Consider the following 22343-nt stretch of genomic DNA (forward strand, 5'->3'; position numbering starts at 1 on the left):
GTTCATGGAAACCCCTGGAGAGGCACTGCGGGGACGGAGCCTGGCCGTAGTCTTACACCTACAGGCTATGTTAATGAAGTGGAATATGATGAAGGTGGTTCAAGAGGGAAGAGACCATTAGGACGTGACTCCGCGAAAGCATCAAGGAAGAAGTCAATGTCCAGTTCATCTCAGTCTACTGACTACCTTTCAAGAATCCATGACATGCAAGTAGCAAGATTCAAGTAAAGTGAAGAAAAATCAGACCTAAAACAGCAGAACATTGAGTTCATGAAGGAAGTTGAACTAAAGAAGTTGGAGGTTCAATCCAAGGAAATAGAAGTACAGGAAAAAAATTGATGATGGAAGATAGGAAGCAAAAAGACGAAGAGCTCAACAAACTTTATGCTATGGACATGGATGCTTTACCTGAAGAGTTGAGAGCTGTTTACATCGCAAGGAGAAAAGGTTTAATCGAATATTTCATCAACAATCCTGTGTGAAGAGTACTAATTTATTTGATAAGGTGTTTGTCACCTTTGTATCGGCAAACCGTGGTCCTCTGTGTTTGGACATGTGTGTTTTAGAGTGGTTGAACAATTCCTTAGTTGTTTGAGATCATGAGCTTGGTTTTTGAACATTGTTTATTTTCAGATTATTGATATTCATAATAAGGATTATCATACATGACTTGAAGTTTGCCAACATATGCAACTTATTTGTAGCAGAGGCATTACACATACAAGGAAGCATGACTTGTCAACTACGGACATAGAAACCAGATACGACTATTAGTCGTGGTACACATGATTTAGTTCATACTACAAAGTAAACAACATTGTTGTACCACATATTATGGATAAAAGCCATCAACCCATGGAGCCTCGACGAGCCCAAAGGTGTTCTATGAGGTTGTGCTGCAAAGACAAGTATGTAGCCTGACATGTGATGTCCTGGTCGGGATCGTTGGGTAACTCAGAGCAGATATGATTGTTTAGCCACTCGTTGCGGACCTCAGGAATATTGTTACACACTTCAGGTGGCCCAGTGGGGCCAATGAAGTCCACATTAGCTGCACCATCTCCTTCGTCCTCGACAATCATGTTGTGCATAATAATGCAAGCAGTCATCATCTCTGCGAGGTGATGACGATCCCAACCATAAGCAGGTCCACGTAGAACAGCCCACCTAGCCTGCAAAACTCCAAATGCTCGCTCAATGTCTTTTCGACAACTCTCTTGCTTGGTTGTAAAGTGAACCTTTTTTTCCTCAAATGCGTGGCGAATTGCTTTTACAAAGGTAGGCCAATTTGGATATATGCCATCTGCTAAGTAGTATCCGAAATTGTAAGTGGTCCCATTAATAGTGAAGTGCACTGGTGGCATCGTCCCATTACGTAACGGATCAAACACAGGTGACCGATGAAGCACGTTGAGATCATTGTTGGTACCAGGCATTCCAAAGAAGGCATGCCAAATCCACAAATCGTACCCAGCGACTGCCTCTAGTATCATTGTTGGCCTCGAATTGCGCCCACAAAACTGTCCGCGCCATGCAGTAGGACAGTTGCGCCATTCCCAATGCATACAATCGATAGAGCCTAGCATACCCGGAAACCCCCTGTCGGCGTTTACACGTAGTATGCGAGCAATGTCGTCGTGGTTAGGGATACGAAGGTATCGTTCGCTAAAGGAAGAGATGATTGCGCGACAAAAACGGATAAGGCAGTCCCTAGCGGTAGTCTGTCCAATCTGTATGTACTCATCTACCGCATCGGTTGGTAACCCGTACGCAAGGATACGCAATGCAGCACAAACTTTTTGCAATGGACCAAGCCGTGCTAAACCAGTTGCATCACATCGAATAGTGAAGTATTCGTCTTCTCGCTGAACGGCATGAAGGATACGTAGGAACAAAGGACGATGCATCCGAAACCTATAAACGAAAATAAAGCAAAAAATTAACAAAACAAACCTACAAATGATAGTAAAATCATAACTTAGGAAATATACCTTCGACGAAAAACATGTGATGGATACACAGGATTAGGTCCGAAGTAGTGATGTTTGATGAGATTTTCTCCAGCAGCGTGGTCCCTATGGATAACTCGGCGAGGCAATGAGGAGCGCCTACGGCGCGTGCTCGTGTCTCCTAGTACAAGGTGCTCAACATGTTGGGAAAGCAACAAGGTATCGATCTCATCGTCGGAATCGTCGGATGACGAGGACAACACAAGGCTTTTCAATGACTCCATGACGACCTAAACTACGAGTACGTACTACGGTCTTCTGATGGAATGACGGATGATACAGAAGAGGTGAGTGTGTAGATGAGTGGAGCATGTCCCCAGGGTACCTTATTTATAGGTGCCTTCGGTGTATGAAGGAAGCCAGGCGGTCGTGGCTTCCGGTAGAAGCCAGTCGTGTCGTGCAAGCCACTTGTGTCGTGTACTAGAAGAATGAGAATTTGTATTTATAAAAATACATAAAATTGTACCGTATTTATACTAATGTATTAATAGTAATTATGAAGTTTGCTAATTACACGTGGACCAAAATACGCCCGTGTACTGTGCAAAGAATAAATAAAAATAATTTTAATATTTGATGGTAGTTGAGTTAGTTGATGAGGAAAATATAATATTGGTGTGGTGGGGTATAGAGGATTGTTATAGGGGGAACCGCTGTAGAGCGTGGAGATATAGGGGGAGAGAGATTGCTGACGTGGCACGTGAGTGAGATATAGGGGGACAAATTTAGGAGGAACCGCTGAAGACAGTCTTACACAAGTGCAGCAACACCAGATGGTGCGCGACGGTGGGTGAGGCCGGACGAACCCATGGCTCCACCGTACGCCGCTGCAGCAACCTACAGATGGAAAAGAGATACAAAATTGCATTTATGTTTAATAATAGCATTCGAACGAAGTGTGGCAAAGTAGTGAATCCTATATCTTATAATGACATAATTCTAAATTTCTCAAAATAGCATTGGACTCCATTTGCCGCCAGCCTTTCTTGTAGACCTCATGATCATCCGATCTGACCAACCCGCCCGAAAAAACCTGGCTCAACTCAATCCGACCAATGCAAAGGGCGGGTACATGTCATAAATTTTTGGGTTTTTAAATTGGTGCCCTCAGTTTTGATGGTGTGCTCACTTATATCCTTAATCGTGTTTTTTCTCAGTTGTGCCTTGTAGTGCTATAGAACAGAAGAGCACAGCTGAGCAAAAAACACGACTAAGAGTATAAGTGAACACACCACAAAAACTGAGGACACCAACTTAAAAAACCTATATTTTTACCTGCAATAATTCATGGGTGGGTACACGTACGAGCCGTGATTTTAGACCCAAAACCGATCCAACCCGAAAAAACTTGACCCAAAGTTAAAAACTCGATCTAACCACAAACAGACAGACACGAACGATCTGACCCAACCCGATATTAAACACGGATCAGGTATTCAGGTACGAGCCGTAATAAATCGCTCGTCATCCGACTCTACTTTCATTCTACTGCTTGAACAGGTCTACTTTCATTCTACTGCTATGAGTAGCAATTCCCCGCGCGCGCTCTCTCCGCCCCGGCACTAGGCCAACGGCAATCACCACTCACCAGGTGCCAAGGTGTCTTGTCGGCCCCTTCACCAAGTGTTAGTCGGGTCCTTCGCCGGCGACGGGCACCACCAGGTATGCGCACCCCCTCCCCCCTTCCAGCTGCGCGAAACCGAGCACCGAACCCTAACTCAGCCTATTTGGTATTTGTATTCGGGTCTGATCCCACCTTTTATTTTTGTGTGTGCGTGTGTGTAGTTTTTTTTTCTCTAGTCTCATCCCATGATTCGCGAATCGAGAAGGGATGATGCCATGCCATTGGTGATTTGCAATACTGTAGTCGTGTTCACGTCATAAACGATCGCTCCTTAAGGGGAGGATCGAGGGCAAACTAGAGCTGCATGGGGATGATACTGTGCAACTGTAGCACTTTACTCTTAGTCTCAGGCACCCTGCACATGCAGATGGACTTGGTTCCTGAGTCGTGAGGGACCTGCATTAGTTGAAGCGAGCGAGCTGTAAGCTGTATCCTTATGCATAGGGTGTGGGTACTCATATCATGGTTGTTGTCTATGCATTTCATGATTAATGCAAGTTGTGTGATAATGATTTGTGTGTTGTGTATGTCAATAGTTTTGCATAAATGCTGTTAAAATTTTGCAAAATTTGTCAAAATTTGCAACATTTAAAATACATGCAGCCACTTGTGTTAAATGTTGTTGCCAAAATCCTTGTCAAATCTGCAAAAATAATGTCAAAACCTTTGAATCCAAACATGGGTAAAAGTAAAATCACAAAGAACCAACAAAAGCGAGGGCAAATCTGCAAGGGCAAAATTGTTATCTCACGTCAGGATTAACACTGTTATAATGACTTAACAGAATAGGGGCAAAGTCTTGCTTCGATTTGAAATAACAGGGGCAAAAACACAAAGTTCAAAAAATAGGTTCAAAATCACCACAAACCCTAAAACCGGGGGTATGAATGTCAAATAACCTAAAATTTTTTAAGGTGCATTGTTCCTCTCATTGTTGTGCCACTTACATAAATGTTTAGACTTAGTTATTGGATGGTATGAATTGAATACAAGCAACATCTCTAAGAGAGGGAAGCAGGTGATCCAAACTATTTGCGACTAGTAGATAAGCTATTCTGCTTGTGTTTTTTGTTCTGTTTGGTAAGACATGTTTTATTCATCATCACTAAGATGATTTTCCTCCCCACTTCTGGATTAGTTTAGTATCAACACAGGGGCTGTGCGTGGTACTTTCCTGTATCCGTTGATTTGGTAATGTAAAAATATCTGTTGTAACACAATTATCTTGTATTTGTATACACAATTATATTGTATTTAATTATATTAATTTGATGGTTTCTAACGTATTACCCCCTTTTTCCTTGAATGTGGTCTGAGTTTGTTGACAGTATGGACGAATCACGAAAAAGAGCTGTCTCTACTGCAAATGGTAAAAATATAAGTTCATCCCTTGGTATGTTCTCTTGTGAGCTGTCAGTACTCGTCTACTTGATCATCTCAGGCCCTTATTCCTTATTTATATGCTCTGCATGGACTAAAATTCACTATACTACTAAAATGGAGACCTCTCGTTGGAAACTACCAAGGGCCATGTTCATCATATTTGGCCCTTACTAGTACTACCTCCGATACCATGTTAGGAGAATGAAAACCCTAAACCTAACTAGGGTTGGGCTGCTATATTAATAGATAGTATCATAGTATATAAGTTAGGCCTAAGCCCATTACAGTTAAGACACACACACATGTCTAACACTACCTTCGGAAAGTGATGCTTGAACAGCATCCACATTTTTTTGCTATGAATTGATGGAATTTTCTTTCTAATTTGACCTGACATATGCTTATTATATGTTGGCAGATGAAGACTTTGGAAATGACTTCCTTTCATCTTGGAAGTTACCAAAATCAGGAAAAGACACGATTGACTTCAGTGTTGACTCAGTTCCCAAGAGTAGCAAGAAATTCAGCTTTGACAACCTGTGAGCTAATCCCTTGAAAGGCTTGAATCCATCAACTTTTGATGCCATCAACTGCTTCTTGTTCATGATGGTTCTAACAAATCATTCCTTTGACCAGAGATGATTTTGGGCTTAATGGAGCCTTTGACAAATTACCGTCCTTTCAAATGGGCATGTCTGATCTGGATTTTTCTAGCCCTGACAAGAAAAAAGTGAAGCACACCAGTTCAAATGCAGATCTTTTTGAAAAGAAAAAGGAAACTGACAAGGACAATTTCTCCTTTTCTTTTGATTTCAATGAGTAAGTTAAACCACTGATGCTAGAGGACTGAAAATTGTATGATATATTGATTGAAACTTCATGCTATTAGTTGTTCTGTTTCTGGTTTTTGTTTGCTTACAGGTTGGGAAAGTTTAGTCTTGATGGAAAGCTAGGAATTGAAGAAAAGAGTACTAATAGATTTAATGGCAAATCTGACCCTGTCTCCTCAGAGGTTAAAAAGGATACACAAAGAGGCCTTTTAGCCAAGGGCAATGCTATCCTTGAAGAGAATAATAGTAAGGATAAAATGCATACACTTGATACTCGCACTTCAAGACCTTCTCATCTGACGAATCATGAGAATGTGAAGAATGCCAGTCAACCAACTTCAAATATCGATGTTGCTGATTCATCTGACAAGATGCAAGAACATACCAGTGTCAATCCTGCAACAATGGAACAAACTAAAGTAGACTCAGTGCTCAATGACAATCCTGGAGAGCATCCTAAAGAGATATATGCAATGAAGGCAGCTGTTAACATACCTTCTCAGGATTTCTCCTGCGGTGCCATATCTAGTGAAGATCCAACACAAGGGCCAGCAGATCATGTGAACAGTAAAGATGCACCTATAGTGAACTGTGGTAAAGTTCATGTATCGAGGGAGAGTAATGATGATGAGCAGTCGAATGGTTTACAATCCAGGGACACCAGCATTATTAATTCCAATGTGTCAAGAAGACCGTCGGGCCAATTTAACTCCCAGAATGAGGTTCTTGAGGAAAGTGTTTCGCTTAATGAAGGAAGTCAAGACAACCAAAGTTTTAGTGGCGCTCCTAAGAAGTTTTTAAAGAAGACATCACATGGGACAACAAATACCGAGGAAGAGATTTCAGGTCCCAAGATTCTCTCTTGTTCAGTGCAGAGGTCTGTCTTTGTCAAATGTGCCTTCATTGACGATATAAAACGCTTTTAGATCTCCACTGTGATTTATTGTGATTGAATACTAACATAGAATGCATAGCCTGCGATTCTACTTCTGGTCTGCCATGCTTCTGTTCATAATGCATTCTAATGTAGTGGCAGCAAATTTATATGGAGAAGTGTGAGACAATGGATCTATTTACATGTTTGTTACTTTCCTGAAATAATTTCTCACAATTACATGCAGGGAAATCAGAAGTGTTGAACCTGCACCGATGAAGGAGAGAGGAAGCTTCTCTCTTTTATCCAAGTCTGTACATATGAAAGCAACCAGGGTTGAACTAACTTCAGAAACAGCCTTAAATCAATCATCCAGTGCAAGTAAAGTGATAAAAAAGATGACTACACATCCTACAGACTTGAAGAGGTTATAGACAGATGGACATATTAGCATCTATTCATGAATATTAATAGTGTATCGAATAATGAACGTGGTTTGAAATATGCAGGGAACACATGCAAGCTAATGCAGTCCCTCACAAATCTAAAACTGCTTTATCAAAAACATACAGCAAGCTAGCATCAAATGGGCTATTGGCCACCTCCATGAATGCCAAAGTTGACACGAATGCCAAATTAGGGTAAGAAATTGTCATCCTTAATCTTGTGCATTATGAATGCACCATATTTAAAATTTGTTCTGCAGGTTCTTTTTGGGCATGCTGCATGCACAATACTTCTCAAGTTCTCTTTGGTCTTCTGTGCATGTTGTCAATTTGTCATGGATGAGACAGTTTCACTATTTTTCAGCGTCTTTGATTTATCTGGTACAAGTTGACCTGATATTAACCTGAATGAAGCCTGCACAATAAATTGGCTGTGTTTGGTGTCTGCTGCAGCTGCATTCAGCACTCGCAACAGTGCCACACAGGTGCATTGCTGCTGCTGCAGCAACCATAAAAATCTACAGAAAACACAAAACAGGCCCAATTTCTATGTTATCTGCCTTGTTCTTTAGGACTAGTTTTCATTATAAACATTGCAGTTCTGACCTGTCCTTGCTATCATTGGTGTCATAATTCGATATTTTCAGTTCAGTATCTGAACCTCTAGGTTGAACTAATTGCCTAATACTATTACTTTATATTAGAATGGATGATGGCCTTCATAATTCACAGGAAATACGATGGTTTTTGCATTCATGGAAAGTGTAAATATGTGGCAGTTTTTAAACTATGTAGTACATTTGTGCATAAAAGGATGTTGCAGACGTGGGATTCATCAAGTAGAACGGATCACATTGACTTTTTTTTTCAGTTTCCATAATCGTCCTTGTTGCAGTATTTTATTAACCTTTCATGTCATAGGCTATTTTGCCAAAGAGTATCCTTATTTGATATCTGTAGCTAATTCTCAATACTGAAAATGTATCAGTTTATGGAGGTCAAATACTGAAATTAATAGGTTTATTGCTATAGCTAGATTCTAACATTTGATCATTATATGGAAAATTACTCCATGTGCAACTATAGCGCTGATTATTTCATAACAATGTAAAGTCATGATTGTTGAAATTTGGATTCCTTTTACTGCACTCCCTGATAAAATGACATCATTTGGCTGTTCAGACAATTTGTGGTTTAAGTGTTACGAGTTGTAGTTAATTATAACACATTATTGTACCATATCTATATATTTCTATTATTCTATAAATGCATTTACTTCTGCAGCTGAAACCACCTTTTTAGTGTAATCAGGGCATTCTTGAATACTTTTCAGATTGGATTTGAGGCTAATATATATATATATGTACTTTTTTTGAAGCCTTGAGCCTCCTATCTCGGGGAAGTCGTCTCTACTGAATGCTCGAAGCAGCACACCACATAGCGCTGGACATAAAGTTGTTGCAAGTCATGTGCTTCTAAAAGCTAGCAATACTTCTGATTCATTGCAAGGTGTTCCTTCCAAAGATAATAAATCGTCAACAATTTCTCAACTGACAGGAGCAAGGTATAATATTCCCCTCCAGATATTATTTTCCTTCTAAACTTACATAGTGGCAGCTAAAATAATCTATCTGAATTTAGAATCACAAAATTAGGAATCAGAAGTCTGAAATCTGACATGGCCCTAGAGAAAGAATCAGTACAAGTGAGTGGGACAAAGTGTTCCCCGGTAACAACATCCAGAATCCTTGACTCCATTCCTGAAGGAAAACCTGCATTGCCTAGCCCATCCATAATGCAGAAAGTTCCTGAGGTATGCTATCTTCCTGTCGAGTATTATATTTCCTAAGAAAATGATTTTCGTTCTACTCTGAAACATGTTTCCTACATGGATTATCCACATCGTCTTAAGTGAGGTTTGTTCTTCGTTTTACCGAGAAGCTACTTTGTAAACAGAAACAAAAAGACCTCGTTGAGTTAATTACTTGCAGATACACCTAATCGCGTCCTGGGCAGCTGGCGTTTGGGCCTTTTACAGCCTTAATTGTAATGCCTTGGCCCTTGGGGGTCTCTCCCCATGGGCCAAGTTTTTACAATAGTCTTTTTTTACTATTTTGTGGAACCAATATTATATTGTACTTGATGATTTCATATTAAAGTTTACAAGAGATTATTCACTCTATGTCGTAATCTTTAAAAAAAACACCGTGGAACTACCAAACATCCTAGAATGAGATGATAAGGATCAGATTCATTTAATTGTAAACCTTACCTTATATACCTTATATTATAGCTTGTTCTTTTTTCTGTTTTGAGATCCTGTGTATTACTGAAGAAACACACCATGTGGCATCAAAAACTTTTATAAGGACTTGTGCTCTCAAATGTCAAATTTCTAGTTTATCTTCTAAATACATTTTATGGAGCTTAAAAAAACCTACTGTAGTGCATTTATTATCCTAGATACTAGCTATCTCTTTTATGGCAATAGGCAGAAAATTTAATCACCATATTTTGAACTTCTCAGTATTGTCTTGTGTGAATGTCTGTGTTAATTCGCTAGTAATTTTTGTTCATGCTTTTAACTTGCAGGAATCAGCTCTAAATCCAAAAGCTCCTAAAGTGCTCAAACACATCATGAGATCTCCAGCTGTAAGGTTGGTTAGATTGTATTTGATAAACATAACATCTTTGATGGCTACATAAAATATCTCTTTTGGAAGTAACAACTTTGCAAAATTAAATGCAGAAAATCACCTAGAACTGTTCCGGAGTTGGGAAATGAAATGGTAAGTGTGATGAAAATTTCTGAAGATATTCAATTATATGTATGGATAGTTTCATCCGATTACAAATGTAAGACATTGTGGTAAGTGGTCAGAATATTTGAGATAATGGTCACCAACATGAATGGTATGTTGAATGAAAAAATATCAATAGATTTATCAAGAAATACTCCCATAAGGTCATATATTTTATTTATTTTGTTCAAAGATATATTACCACAAAAACCATTTGTCATTCCTCACTTCTAGTTGGGTATGGTGTTGTGTCTGACTTTTTTTTTCTTCATAATGGAATGAGGTCTTCAACCCATTTGAGGGAAAAAATGCACTTCCAGTTTGTGAACAAGGAAAAAGTCTGACTCAGCAAGTCAGCATCTGGAACTGGAGTCAGTATTATGTTAATTAATATGTCCTTATTGATTTCACTTGTTAGATTCTGGGAAGTGGAACTCCAAAAGCTCATGTGGATAATGCAATCTCCTCACGTATGCCACCTGGGATGGGAGCCATTTCAGATCTAGAGTTGCCTGTGTTAGAAAATGATGGAAACATAGAAAAAGCTGAGGCTTGTAGAAAGGAGCTTGAGGATGTGAGTAAATCAGTCCAGTGCTTTACCATAAAAGAACTGTCCAATGCTTTGTTAACTTGACTGCAAATTGCTTTTGCGCATGAAACTACCTGTAAATATTTTATTAATGCCTTATAACCTATACATTTACACAAAAGAAAGTTTTCTCAACTATGCCTTATAACCTATGCATTGCATCTTAGCATGATTCTCTGAGTTCTACCAGAGGCTTATCCACCTTTTTAATTGACATAGCCTGATAACTTTATTTTGAAAATTTCAGTAGTTCCTGTTTCATAATTATTTTTTCTTCTAATATTGTCCCCTTCTTCTAACTTTTTATTTCTTTACCATGATGGTGATGGATCTAGGTTAACAATTAGCTTTACCTATTATTTTCTGACTGCAGATATGCATTCTATTGAAAAGGAAACATGCAGAAGCTAAAGAGCTAGCAGTTCGGGCTATCGTTAACAACAATACGATGCTGATGTTAAACCACCCGATGATTGAGGAGAAAATATCCTAAGGGGGCGTTTGGATCCCTTCATTTTAGAGGAATTGGAATTCACTCAATAAAATAACTTATTTAGTTTGGAATTTGACATTCCACCACTTTCCAAAGTTTAGATATAAGTCTATCTCAAATTCATGGGGTGGAGGATGGGAAATGACTTTATGTATTAGTAGAATTTGTTTCTACTCTGTAACTTACATGACACTCTTCGTCTCACTCTTCTATAGTAAAAATGTAGCACATAAATATCTCTGACATCTTGCTAATAATAGTATACAAATATATTTTGCATAAAACCGAATTAGCTTAATTGATATATGTCAAAATTACTATTATTAGAATAGAATTCAATTCCAATGATACAAACGGGGTGTAATTGATTTTTCTCAACTTCATTTTTTACAAATAAATGAATATTAAACTTGCTATCCCTTCACCACATGAACATTTACTCTATTCAGAAATTTGCGAACGACCTGAAATCCAAGAAGTACTTATTTGAGGAAGTTGGCACCATTAACTCTGTAAGTTAAGCACCATATTTTGATTTATGTTATTGGCTTAAGATATAGTTCTTTATAAGTTAAGATGGAGAAAGTTGTAATTCCTGTAGTGCTTCCTGCTATCTATCATTTTTGATGGCCCAAGTTACTTTTCATTTGTGAGCGTAGTCTTTACATAGTCAGCCTCATCAACATTTTTTGCCATGTTCGCAGGCACATCAGCAAACTACCTCATACACATTACCAGCCAGTCTATAGTTAATGCATGACAGGCTATTTCTCTCGACAATTTACTCCCAACCCCCACCCACACCAAAGCACCCACACATGCACACCCCCTTCATTAGGTGGTATCTAGTTACCGCTGGTAGCCATTAGCGGACCACATTCTGTACTTTTGATGTGATGTATGCCTCGCATGCGTCCTATCAGTTTAATTTGTCTTCTTGTTTATGCTGGAAAGAGCTAATACTGATTGACTGGAGTACTGGACAACTGTTATTTTTGTTACCTGCAATATTTCCTTTGCTGGAACCTCTTATGTGCCACTTCTACAGCTACAACACTGGCAGTTGCTGTGTTACAATGAGTCTAGGTTTCACTGAATTTGAGGCATGCATTATGGTGGAGAATCATTCGTTTAAAGCATTTCTATATTTGACTAATGAATTCGATTGCTGTGTTACAGTTTTCTTCAGCCTGATCAGTCATTAGTTTGTCTTGGTAACTTGGTGCTTCTGTGCTTGGCAGCACTGACGTGGGACAAATGCAGGGAGCAAATGACTTATCCAGCGGAGCATGGGTAATGTAAATGCAACAAAAGAGCTCAGGCGTCCAGCGTAAATGCAATCTTGAAGTAACTTGAATAACTACCTTCCTCGTGCATTCTGCTACATGGTTGGCTTCTGTAGATGCGTCCGTTTACACTTTACACAGCGTAGCAACTGTTGAGTGACCTAATACTTCTAGTAGTGAGATATGACCTTGTGGACTAAATGACTAGATGGGCACTGCTGTACTAGGTAATACCTGGTTCCATCTATTCCAATTGCAGTTGGTGACAAAACGTTCACATTGGATTTATGATAGGTAGAAGTTGCAAGAGCACAGTGTAGACAACCATGGTGGTTGATGACTAGGCCGCCCTTTCTACCCTGAGTTTGACGTATGCGGTCAAAAGCTATAGTAATTTTTGTTGCTTACTAGCTTCCAGCTTTTGGCACGTTAGTGTTAAAAAGCTGGTAAATTTTGTTACTATGTTGGTTATCTAGTTGCAGCACACTTTAGTAGCTCTGACAGATTCAGATGGCTAATAACCAAAGGCATAGTGAGTTCTTTTCGTTCTTTATTTGCTTTTCAAACATGCATGGTAGATCGATGTTAGTGAAGCTGTAGCTTGAGCAGCGGGACCTCATACCATATGGTGAATATGCCCCTCCCTCCATGAAGTAATTCATGTCATTAGCTAGGTTGATTTTTTTTTTTGCTTAAAATCCCTTCAGATCCAATCAGTGCAACTTTTATGCACATTCATGAACTTTGCTTTATTTAAAGGGAACATATCGATTACAATTGTATTTATTGGTATAACTCTACAACCAAGACACAATAACTAAAGTACGATTTAAAATAAATATCTAGAGATGTGTGAAAGCTGTTTTGAAAAAGAATATTTATAAAAAGATTCTCACGCTTCTATCCTTGTATTTTAGTTGCAGAGTCGCACCTGATATGTTCTCTTATTTAAATGTTTGATATAGCGAAAAAAGCGACTATGCTTTAGATGCAGCTAATACGAAAGGACCGGTAGTGGGTGAAGTGGTGCTGCAGCAGTAATCTATTAATTGAAGAACTGTTTCTGATTACGCAGGAAATGGACTTATCTCTATTTACAGCTGGACACCTGACATATAATACTTTCCATAAATATAATAAACAGGATAACACCAATGTAATAGTCCGTGAAAGCTATCCCATAACCTTGCACTAATGTAAATGCGGGTTTAACACTAGTGAGTGGAAAGCCATTCAAGCTACAATGGTGCATGACCACTCGTTGTCCAGGTCGTCTCGACTAAATGCTCTCCACGAAATGCCCATACGTCTTTATTTGGTTTGCCATCAGTAACAGTAATGGTGTGGGGCATATTGCTGTGATTGTGATGGTCTGTGTAATGCAGTAATGGAAACTTGCATCTTGTAGGTGACTTCGTATGATCTTGTATAGTTTCACATGACAAAACTAGCGTTGTGGGTTCCCATATGGGATATGAAGAGGAACCGAGACAAGTCTTAGATGTTGCTTCGAATCTAGGACCTTTGTCTTAGTTGAAAGGCTTCACACCACTGCGCTAGATCTATTCTTCTAATACTTATAGTTTTTTTTTTTAAAAAAACACATTCTATATGTTGGAGGCCTTCTATGTCGAAGATCACTCGTTTAACCTTTTACTTCGGTACAAACTAGTGTGTTTCAGGAATATCTCTACTGATGGACGAAGCGAACCTTCGGACGAAAAGGCGTGTAGAGAAGCTTCGCACATGCGTGCGAGTGAAAGGGTGTTAGCTAAAGTTGATAGCTTCGGCGACAATAGAGAGGCTTCGGGTGCAAGCCAAAGGAAAAGGCGACGAAGGCCTTAACCCGCGCAGCCGAAGATGGAGAAAATACGCTACTGCCCTAATGACGTCTGTAAACATTGAATGGCACAATTGTAATCCTGTACTAGGTCGGTTCGTCTCGGTTCGTCTCTCCTATAAATAGATGGACAGTACCTCGTATAAAGTACATTTATCCAGGTGCTACAGCTTCACATAGCCCAGCCTACGAAACACCTTCGTGCTATCTTGCATCAAGAAGTCAAAGGTATGATTGTAAGCTTGTCTTGTATGAGAAGAGAAATAAAATGTTAAGGCACACGAGACGAGTTTTCATATTTTCATCATGCAGTATGTATTTAATTTGATTACACTTCACCTTCTTGAGTTGTTATTCTGAAGGGATAACATTTCAAGGACGAAGATTCCTACTTTTTAACTTTGTGTTGCCTTGTTTTTGAATCCATACAACAATTGAAAACAAGTGACCAACACTATGTAAACTAGCATAGTTGGTTAGGTTCTATGTTATGTGTCACATCCCAAAATTGGTTTGGTTCTGTTTCTCCCATGCATGGTCATTCCTTCACATCTCTTCCTCCTCCTTCACACCTCCACATCTATATTTTCACATGAGAAACAGTGGGGAGCTATCCTCTCCACATATCATCCTCTCCCATGGTTGCCCCTCCCATTCCCCTTGCTTCCCCTCCATCCCTCAAACCAAAACAGAGTGTCCTTGTTGTTTGGAACCAATTTTGCCACTTTGTTTTCCTTCTTGGGCACCCGACAAGGATTTGGAGATCCTTTTTGCTACCCCTCTACTATAATATAGGTGATGGATATCATTGTTGTAATGGAGGCCACCCTAATCAACGACATCATGAGCATGACACCTCATTATGCATGTTGTCGTCATTGGCCATCATCAGCTTTGTCTCCTCTTACTGCCATCCCCTAACCCTAGGTGAGTCCCCTCACCTTCCCCATGTTGTTTTCACATTCCTTATTGCATATCATGTGTTATATATGAGTTTAGAATGATCCTTGACAAAGTTTATCTGCTATATATGTTTGTCCTTGTGGCTTAGTTAGTAACTGCCAATGGAAACAACTATCAGTGTCTAGGGAGGGGTATACCCCTGGATATTGGCAATACTCCTTTTGAGAAATCGTAAACACATGGAAACTCATTCTGGATCTGGTTGGTGCCAGCCTTGCACCATTAGGTCTCCATGCCCTCGAGGGCCATGTGCTGTTCCGGCCAAGTTTGGGACCCTTTAGGTTAGGGGGGCAAATCCTAGGGTACTCTAGGCCAGGGGCCAAATCTTAGGGCCCTCCATGCCTCCAAGTCCCTCTAGGTCGGGGGTCAAATGCTAGGACCCTCTATGCCTTTGGAGTCCTTTAGGTCTAGGGTCAAGCTCCTAACTCAGCTAAATCTAGAGGCCCATACAAGCTAGGGCCCACAACCAAAGACCCCTAGACATTCCTTAGGATGCCCTAGGGTGGGAAGCCTTGGGAATAGGAGGGATCTAGGCGATATGGCTCTAGTGCCACATGCACCTCTACTCAAGACAACCACATGGTGCAAGGTAGACAAGCTTTCGTCCATTGTATGAAATATGATAGAAGACGTTGCGATGAAGAAAGTGCATTGTCACCATGCTTAAGGTTGCAGGTGTACTAGTGACCACTTTGTGGTATGTGATGTTACTATAGATGCACCTAAACATGCTAGCGCACCGTACGTATTATAGAGAATAGACAAATACACCATTTACCAACTATGTTATAGTGTGAAATCATTTACTTTCCACTACGACATGACATACCTACCACTACGCCAGTACATATTTTCCATTGTAGCAAGACAAGCGACACTATAGCATGACCATGGCACGCACTACGTATGGCTCCATGTCTATGACAAGTTAGGAGGAGTTGGACCTCTGCTCGTCTAATTTGGCTTTCTCACCTTTAAGGCCTTTGATTACTTTAGGTGTGATGCCACTAGCTTTCAAAGCTATAGACAAGAATTAGTTATAAAAACATAAGACTCATAATAAACTAGAGGACTCAACTATGTATCATCTAACTCGATCGAGTTTGCCTCAAGGTTATTGCGTAAGTTTTAAATGGATTTTAACACATCAAAACTATACTTCTTTTCTTATTCAAGATTAATCTAAGTAGACTCGATTGTTTGTAGATTCTTCTAGAAATTTTCAAGATAACATATCTTATGTGCACATACCTACTGTAATAGAGGAAACTCTGCCACTTAGTGACGAGTTTTCTAGAGTTCACACCAATCTTCGATCGGATCAATTTTATCCATAACATGCACTTAGAACTTCATAAAGACCTCATTCCGATCTATCTCAGAGAGGGGTTTTCTGACATCATGAAAGGTTTCTTCAATTATTAGAATCAGAATAAATTACATTGGTCATGAACTACTAAAAAAGATATTCAAGATACCTGATTAAAAGAGAAAGTTATCAATGAATTGTTCTAGGATTTTCTTTCGATTCAATGGAATTATGGCAGTTCCAACACTTGGCACTACATGACCAGTTCACTTCACTTCAGGAACCGAGTCTTTGGAATCCTTGGGGACTTTGGTGGACACGACACTAGTCGACATATTGGTGTCCGAGCCCTTCTCTTATGGATAGAGCCTACCTTGTCCTTTGGAAGCTCTATCACTTTTTAGATAAGTTCAGAGACTTACACTCACACTCTACTGATGGAAAAATGCTTGATAGTAAGTGCACATACCTCATTGATCATTTAAATGAGAGTCACTTTGGATGCAAATCTTTATCAGCTTCATATCATCTGCATTAACCTAGACAATCTTTTATCTTCTTGGAAGGAGGACTCGGCGTCATAGTGCCAGTTGGAGGCTTAGGGACTCGGTTAGTGAACTGTTCAGGAAAGTGACTGAGAGCTATTTCGTCATCGTCATTTGATTACCCAAGTAGGATTCTATGGATGAAAGCAATGTTCTAACATCTATGTCAATATGAAGAATGCTCTAGTTGGTGACTTCTAGAAAAGTACAAAGAGTTATTGAAGATACCCAAGGATATGTCTCTAGTAGAATAGGCTTTTGACAAGCACCATTCAACCCAATTTCCATTAGAAGAAAAGATTTAACATGGCTAATCTTTAATCTCTAGCATGGTTATTGATAGTAGAAGCGGCCCGATCTTCCGTGAGATATGATAACTTGATTGAGTGGAGATCTCGACGTTGATGATCCAAGGCTCCGAGCGAACGGTTCCTCGCAATCACTACACCACGGCTCCGTTGGTTATCACCTGTGACACACGAATGACCTCGCCACGAAGGCTTATCCCTGCAAGCGCAATCAAGAACACAAGCAAGAACAGAAAAGAAACACAACCAAAATTGTATTGATTACGGGATGGGGTCTTACAAACCGATGACGGCGATACTGTTCGATGACAGAATTGATCTAAGCAAAACCCAAACCTAAATGTGGCGGCGGCTGCTGAATAAATAGAGTATTAGGGCGTGCGTGACCCCTGGACTCGCCCCTAATGGGCTCCGACGCGATACACGGCCCAACGACCCAACAGACGGTGTCGCAGCACCAAAACAGAATCTGAACACTGACTTGTTTCGACGATTCCCGTTGACTCCGGATGAATTTTAGGGTGGAACTAGTTGGGTTGGTTAGATAATCTTGTTATCTTTCCAACCATATCCAGTCCGTCACAATCGGAGTCCGGATGCATCTTGGGCGTCTATTTTAGTGCAGACTGATCCTGGAACCCGAGATGGAGTCGCAGCCGACTCGGACTTGATCTCCTTCCTGTTGTGGACGCCCTTGCTGCTCCTCCTCAACACCTTGGCCTTTCCCAAGTCCTTGCTGGTCCTCTCCAAGGTACCTAATCATCAAAACATCCATGGCCCCAAGCATAAGCTCTGAAACACAATTGACTAGGGTAGAACGTACCTGTAGATTTAGCTGTCGTGCACGAGATCGTGTTATCGGTCCATTCATTGTATGTATAGAAGTGATGTCCTCATCAGTTATGGTCTCAACCTTGATCTGGGAAGGACCAATCTCCATGTCATACTTCTATTGCATAATTTGCCTTCTCATGCAGAAGGTGAACTTGGCGTTGATTCTAGATTGCTAGCCACATTAATTGCTATGAGGCCTAGAGTTTTCTAGTTCCAAGATTCTCTTCATTATGAGGAGATGTCATCAATGTATCTTGGAAGAAGATATTCCATCCACCCATATGGAGGAACAAAACATTGACCCAGAATCTTTATAAACTGATGGCTCATAAAAGTTGAAGCATTATAGAGTGTTTTCTTTTATGAAATGGCTGAAGAAGCAGAAGTGATGTAGAGATGTAGAATTTAAAGCCCCAATTCGGTAAAATGGTCGAGTCCTAAATAGTGTGTCGAGTATGTAGGCTTTGGGGCTACATGCATGAAGTTGGTGACTTAGCCAGAAGATAGGAAAAACTGAGACACAGATTAAGGCGATTCAAGAGAAGAGTCTCATCTGCCCGAGTCAATGACTTAGGCAAACAAGACTTAGGGGCTGCTATCAACAGTATATACCAGGGGTACCTAGATCATGATCAAAGACGTACAAATATGCTCATGAGGGAAAATATCTCATAAGAATAAGAGATATGGTAAAGATCTCATTGGAATAGAAGGTATGTTAAAAATCCTAATGGATAAGGAAGATACACTTGTAATCATGGAGTTGGATTCATGAACTAGCTAACCAACTTGGTACCATCATGGACTTGTTAACCAACTTGGTATCCACCATTTAACCGCTATCTCTCAAACTATAAAAGGAGGGGCAGGAGAGCCCCCTAGGGCATTGCATCTCACGTCGCAACATACAACATCAGATCCATCGCATACATGATACAGAGTATTATCTCACATCAAGAGTCCGAACCTGTCTAAATCTTCATGTCTTCCATGCATTTACCTTCAACTTTCGATCTTGTGATCTACCCCATAAATGTACTATCGAATAATTTTCACCAGATTACCAACATATCTACTACTTATTAAATAGAATTGGCCATAGAGGATAACCTTGTCTTAGAACATTTTAAAATTTAAAATATGGCCCTACATGATCATTTATTTTTATCCCTACATTTCACTTCGGATGTATGATTTGAATCATTCACACCACATAGGATCAAAACCTTTCATTCCCAGGGCTTGTTGTAGGAATCCTGAAAGGGAAATGGCCTTAATCATTTTCTATAATTGATTTTGGCGCTTGACGCCCATCACAAATCTTATGGACTAACTAGTTTTCCTAGTTGATCATTTCTCAGGTGCATAAAGTTCATCTATATTAATTCTAAGTCAACTGTCCAGAATACCATAGATTATTCCGGACAGGAGAAGCTTTTTGGAAATTCACCTGTGCGCGGACCGTCCAGGCCCTTACGACGGACCGTCCGTGACACCAGGGTGAGCCTTGAACAGTGTAACACCCCGTCCAATGCCTGTACCAGCGGTACTTACTCCTGGCAGCTCTTTAGGACCATATATCGTCCCCACAGACCAACACGAGTCTTTTGTGCGCACTTTGTCCTCACTCATGCACACCCGAGAAAACTTTCTGGTCGTTCACCCATCCCAAATTGATCCAAGCATGCTTAACTTCAGGGTTCTTTCAAGACAGGCTTCCAAAAAAGAAGATGCACCTTGTTGATATGAGTACTCTATTAATTTTATTAAGCCTTGGGTCAGGATATCGCCATCCCAGGGGCCAGGATATCACAATCCACCCCCTTAGAAGACCGGTGTACTCGTCGGTCGACCCCAATCCAAGAACCTCCCCTCTTAGCCACGTCTGTGTGTCTAGTGTTATCATATGTCATGCCATGTGACCACTCCGGGCCCACATGTGCCATGCGCCATATACCCGAACCCCTAACCCACACACGCCCATGAAACAGCAAGGGTCGGCTCTGATACCACTTGTAACACCCCATCCAATCCTTGGACCAGCGATACTTACTCCTAGCAGCTCTCTAGGATCATATATCGTCCCCACAGACCAACATGAGTCTTTTGTGCGCACTTTGTCCTCACTCATGCGCACCCGAGAAAACTTCCCGGTCGGTCACCCATCCCAAATTGCTCCAAGCCAAGCATGCTTAGCTTGGAGGTTCTTTCGAGATAGGCTTCCGAAAAAGAAGATGCACCTTGCTGATATGAGTACTCTATTAATTCTATTAAGCCCACGTGTTTACACTACGGACTATCCAAAGGAGAAGAGAGCACTGTCCGGCACTAAGCTCGTTCGCTTATTTGAGATGCTCCTTCTCCTTATCGAGCCTAGAGCGAGGCTGCTAGGAAGGAAGCCCAAAGCACAAGCGTTGGGCTCACGGGATATATCTCTGCTTGTGTTCGGGGAGGCTCTGATGTCTTTTGGGTATTTGTCGCTGGCTCCCATCTAGAGTTTGGGGAAGACAACATCGAGAACCCGCTAGGCCCCAACATGGAGCGCCAACTGTTGATGTTTTGAACCATCTCGAACAAGTAAATTTGTTTGTGCGCATTCTATGGTCCGGATGGTGTGCTTGGTGGGCGCAAGATTTATACTTGTTCAGGAAGAACGTCCCTACATATACTCTTCGATGGCTCGTGCTACCAACACCTTGTTGCTCAATGCTCGTAGTAGGGGTTACAAACGAGCGAGAGAGGGAGGAACTCCCAAGTCTCTTACGCATGGCTATACCAAAAGATTACAGGACTAGTGCTCTCTACTAAGCCTTGCATTCATGACCTATGGGGCCCTAGGCCCGCAGCGCACTCATGACCTATCGAGCCTAGGCCTAAGTGCACTGGATGCCTACAGGACCCGCAACATGACGAGTCGTGCTGAGACCCAGGCTACGATAGCCAGGGGTCAGTGCAGCATAGACACATCAAAGATTGTGCCAAAGCTCTTCACCGCCCAAGCCACCCGTCATAAATAGAGCGACCAGGGAAACCCAGACGACCAAGACAGATACAGACAAACACAACTTTACTATGGTAGAACATCCCGTTTTACCATGGAGCGGTAGCTCCTTCCTTGGGAAGCTACTGGTAGTCGACCCTCACCATGGCCTATAAAATGGAGGAGGTCGGCCGAACATAGGGGTGAAGGACGAGGGACATACATACACGCACACAGACGATGAGACCAGAAGACCCGGAGGCTTGAGGCAAGGAGCGAACCACCACAACATCTAAGGTTTAACAAAGAGCACCACTCCCATAGTCTTTAGGTCTAGCTACACATAAAATACTTGGGAGCTCCTCCTCTCGTCCGCTTGTAACACCTACTATGAGCATTGAGCAACAAGGTGTCAGTAGTGCAAGCCACCGAAGACTGTATGTAGGGGCGTTCTGCTCGAACTAGTATAAATATTGTGTGCACCGAGCACACTATCCAGACCATAGAACACGCACAAACAAATTTACTTGTTGGAGCTAGTTTGAAACACCAACAACCTGGTGTGCCAAGTGTCGGTGTTTGGAACCAGCTCAGACAAGTAAATTTGTTTGTGCACGTTTTGTGGTCCGCATGGTGTGCTCGGTGGGCGCAAGATTAATACTAGTTTAGGCAGAATGTCCCTACATCCAATATTCGATGGCTCGTGCTACCGACACCTTGTTATAGGGGTTACAAGTGGGCGAGAGAGGGAGGGGCTCCTAAGTCTCTTATGTGTGGCTAGACGTAAAGACTACGGGACTGGTGCTCTCTTCTAAGCCTTAGATGTCGTGGTGGTTCGCTCCTTAGCTCCGACCTCCGAGTCTTCTGGTCTCGTCGTCCGTGTGCGTGGACGTATGTCCCTCCGTCCTTTGTGTTATGGCTGACCTTCTTTTTATACGCCAAGGTGGGAGTCGACTATCGGTAGCTTCTCAAGAAAGGAGCTATTGCGTCATTGTAAAACAGGGCATTCTACGTTGGTAAAGTTGCGTTGTCCGTATGTGCCTCAGTCGTCTGGGCTTCCCAGGTCGCTCTTTATGGTGGGCGGCGAAGAGCTCTGGCACCATCATTGTCGTCTCTGTGTCGCGCCGACCCCTTACCGCCGTAGCCTGGATCTTGACGCGATCCGTCGTGTTGCGGGTCCTGTAGGCGGCCAGTGCACTTAGGCCTAGGATCGATATGTCTTGAGTGGG

At 41.3% G+C, this 22343-nt stretch overlaps 2 protein-coding genes across 8 annotated transcripts; one reads left to right on the forward strand and one right to left on the reverse strand.

Moving 5' to 3' along the window:
- Window positions 1-815: 815 nt before the first annotated feature.
- On the reverse strand, window positions 816-2310 carry LOC103651196 (uncharacterized). Its single transcript, XM_008676815.4, has 2 exons — window positions 1992-2310; window positions 816-1914 (listed from the first exon to the last, which is right to left on the reverse strand). Exons 1-2 carry the CDS (start codon window positions 2231-2233, stop codon window positions 849-851), a joined length of 1308 nt encoding a protein of 435 aa, XP_008675037.1. The 5' UTR covers window positions 2234-2310; the 3' UTR covers window positions 816-848.
- Window positions 2311-3364: 1054 nt separating this feature from the next.
- LOC100383271 (uncharacterized) lies at window positions 3365-12904 on the forward strand. 7 transcript variants are annotated; one of them, XM_035965978.1, is made up of 16 exons: window positions 3365-3449; window positions 3510-3671; window positions 4962-5026; window positions 5435-5555; window positions 5653-5835; window positions 5938-6723; window positions 6968-7147; window positions 7230-7361; window positions 8545-8730; window positions 8808-8979; window positions 9759-9823; window positions 9916-9955; window positions 10386-10541; window positions 10930-11040; window positions 11484-11561; window positions 12313-12880. In XM_035965978.1, exons 3-16 carry the CDS (start codon window positions 4963-4965, stop codon window positions 12349-12351), a joined length of 2313 nt encoding a protein of 770 aa, XP_035821871.1. In that variant the 5' UTR covers window positions 3365-3449; window positions 3510-3671; window position 4962; the 3' UTR covers window positions 12352-12880. The 7 variants fall into 7 exon arrangements, with proteins under 7 accessions (XP_035821871.1, XP_020405490.1, XP_008673179.1 ...); XM_008674954.2 differs by lacking the exon at window positions 3365-3449 and having other exon boundaries at window positions 3452-3671; window positions 12313-12884; XM_008674955.4 differs by lacking the exon at window positions 3365-3449 and having other exon boundaries at window positions 3461-3671; window positions 4962-5002; window positions 12313-12794.
- Window positions 12905-22343: the final 9439 nt, after the last annotated feature.

The sequence above is a fragment of the Zea mays genome, chromosome 3 (genome assembly GCF_902167145.1).
Source record: "Zea mays cultivar B73 chromosome 3, Zm-B73-REFERENCE-NAM-5.0, whole genome shotgun sequence".
Lineage (NCBI taxonomy): Eukaryota > Viridiplantae > Streptophyta > Magnoliopsida > Poales > Poaceae > Zea > Zea mays.

Excerpts from the sequence above, each read along its gene's own strand:
- LOC103651196 (XM_008676815.4), bottom strand. The coding sequence starts at position 2,233 with ATGGAGTCATTGAAAAGCCTTGTGTTGTCCTCGTCATCCGACGATTCC. Across the intron at positions 1,915-1,991 it reads TCACATGTTTTTCGTCGAAG|GTTTCGGATGCATCGTCCTT; the intron begins GTATATTTCCTA and ends TTTCGTTTATAG.
- LOC100383271 (XM_035965978.1), top strand. The coding sequence starts at position 4,963 with ATGGACGAATCACGAAAAAGAGCTGTCTCTACTGCAAATGGTAAAAAT. Across the intron at positions 10,542-10,929 it reads GTAGAAAGGAGCTTGAGGAT|ATATGCATTCTATTGAAAAG; the intron begins GTGAGTAAATCA and ends TTCTGACTGCAG. Across the intron at positions 11,041-11,483 it reads ACCCGATGATTGAGGAGAAA|ATTTACTCTATTCAGAAATT; the intron begins ATATCCTAAGGG and ends CACCACATGAAC.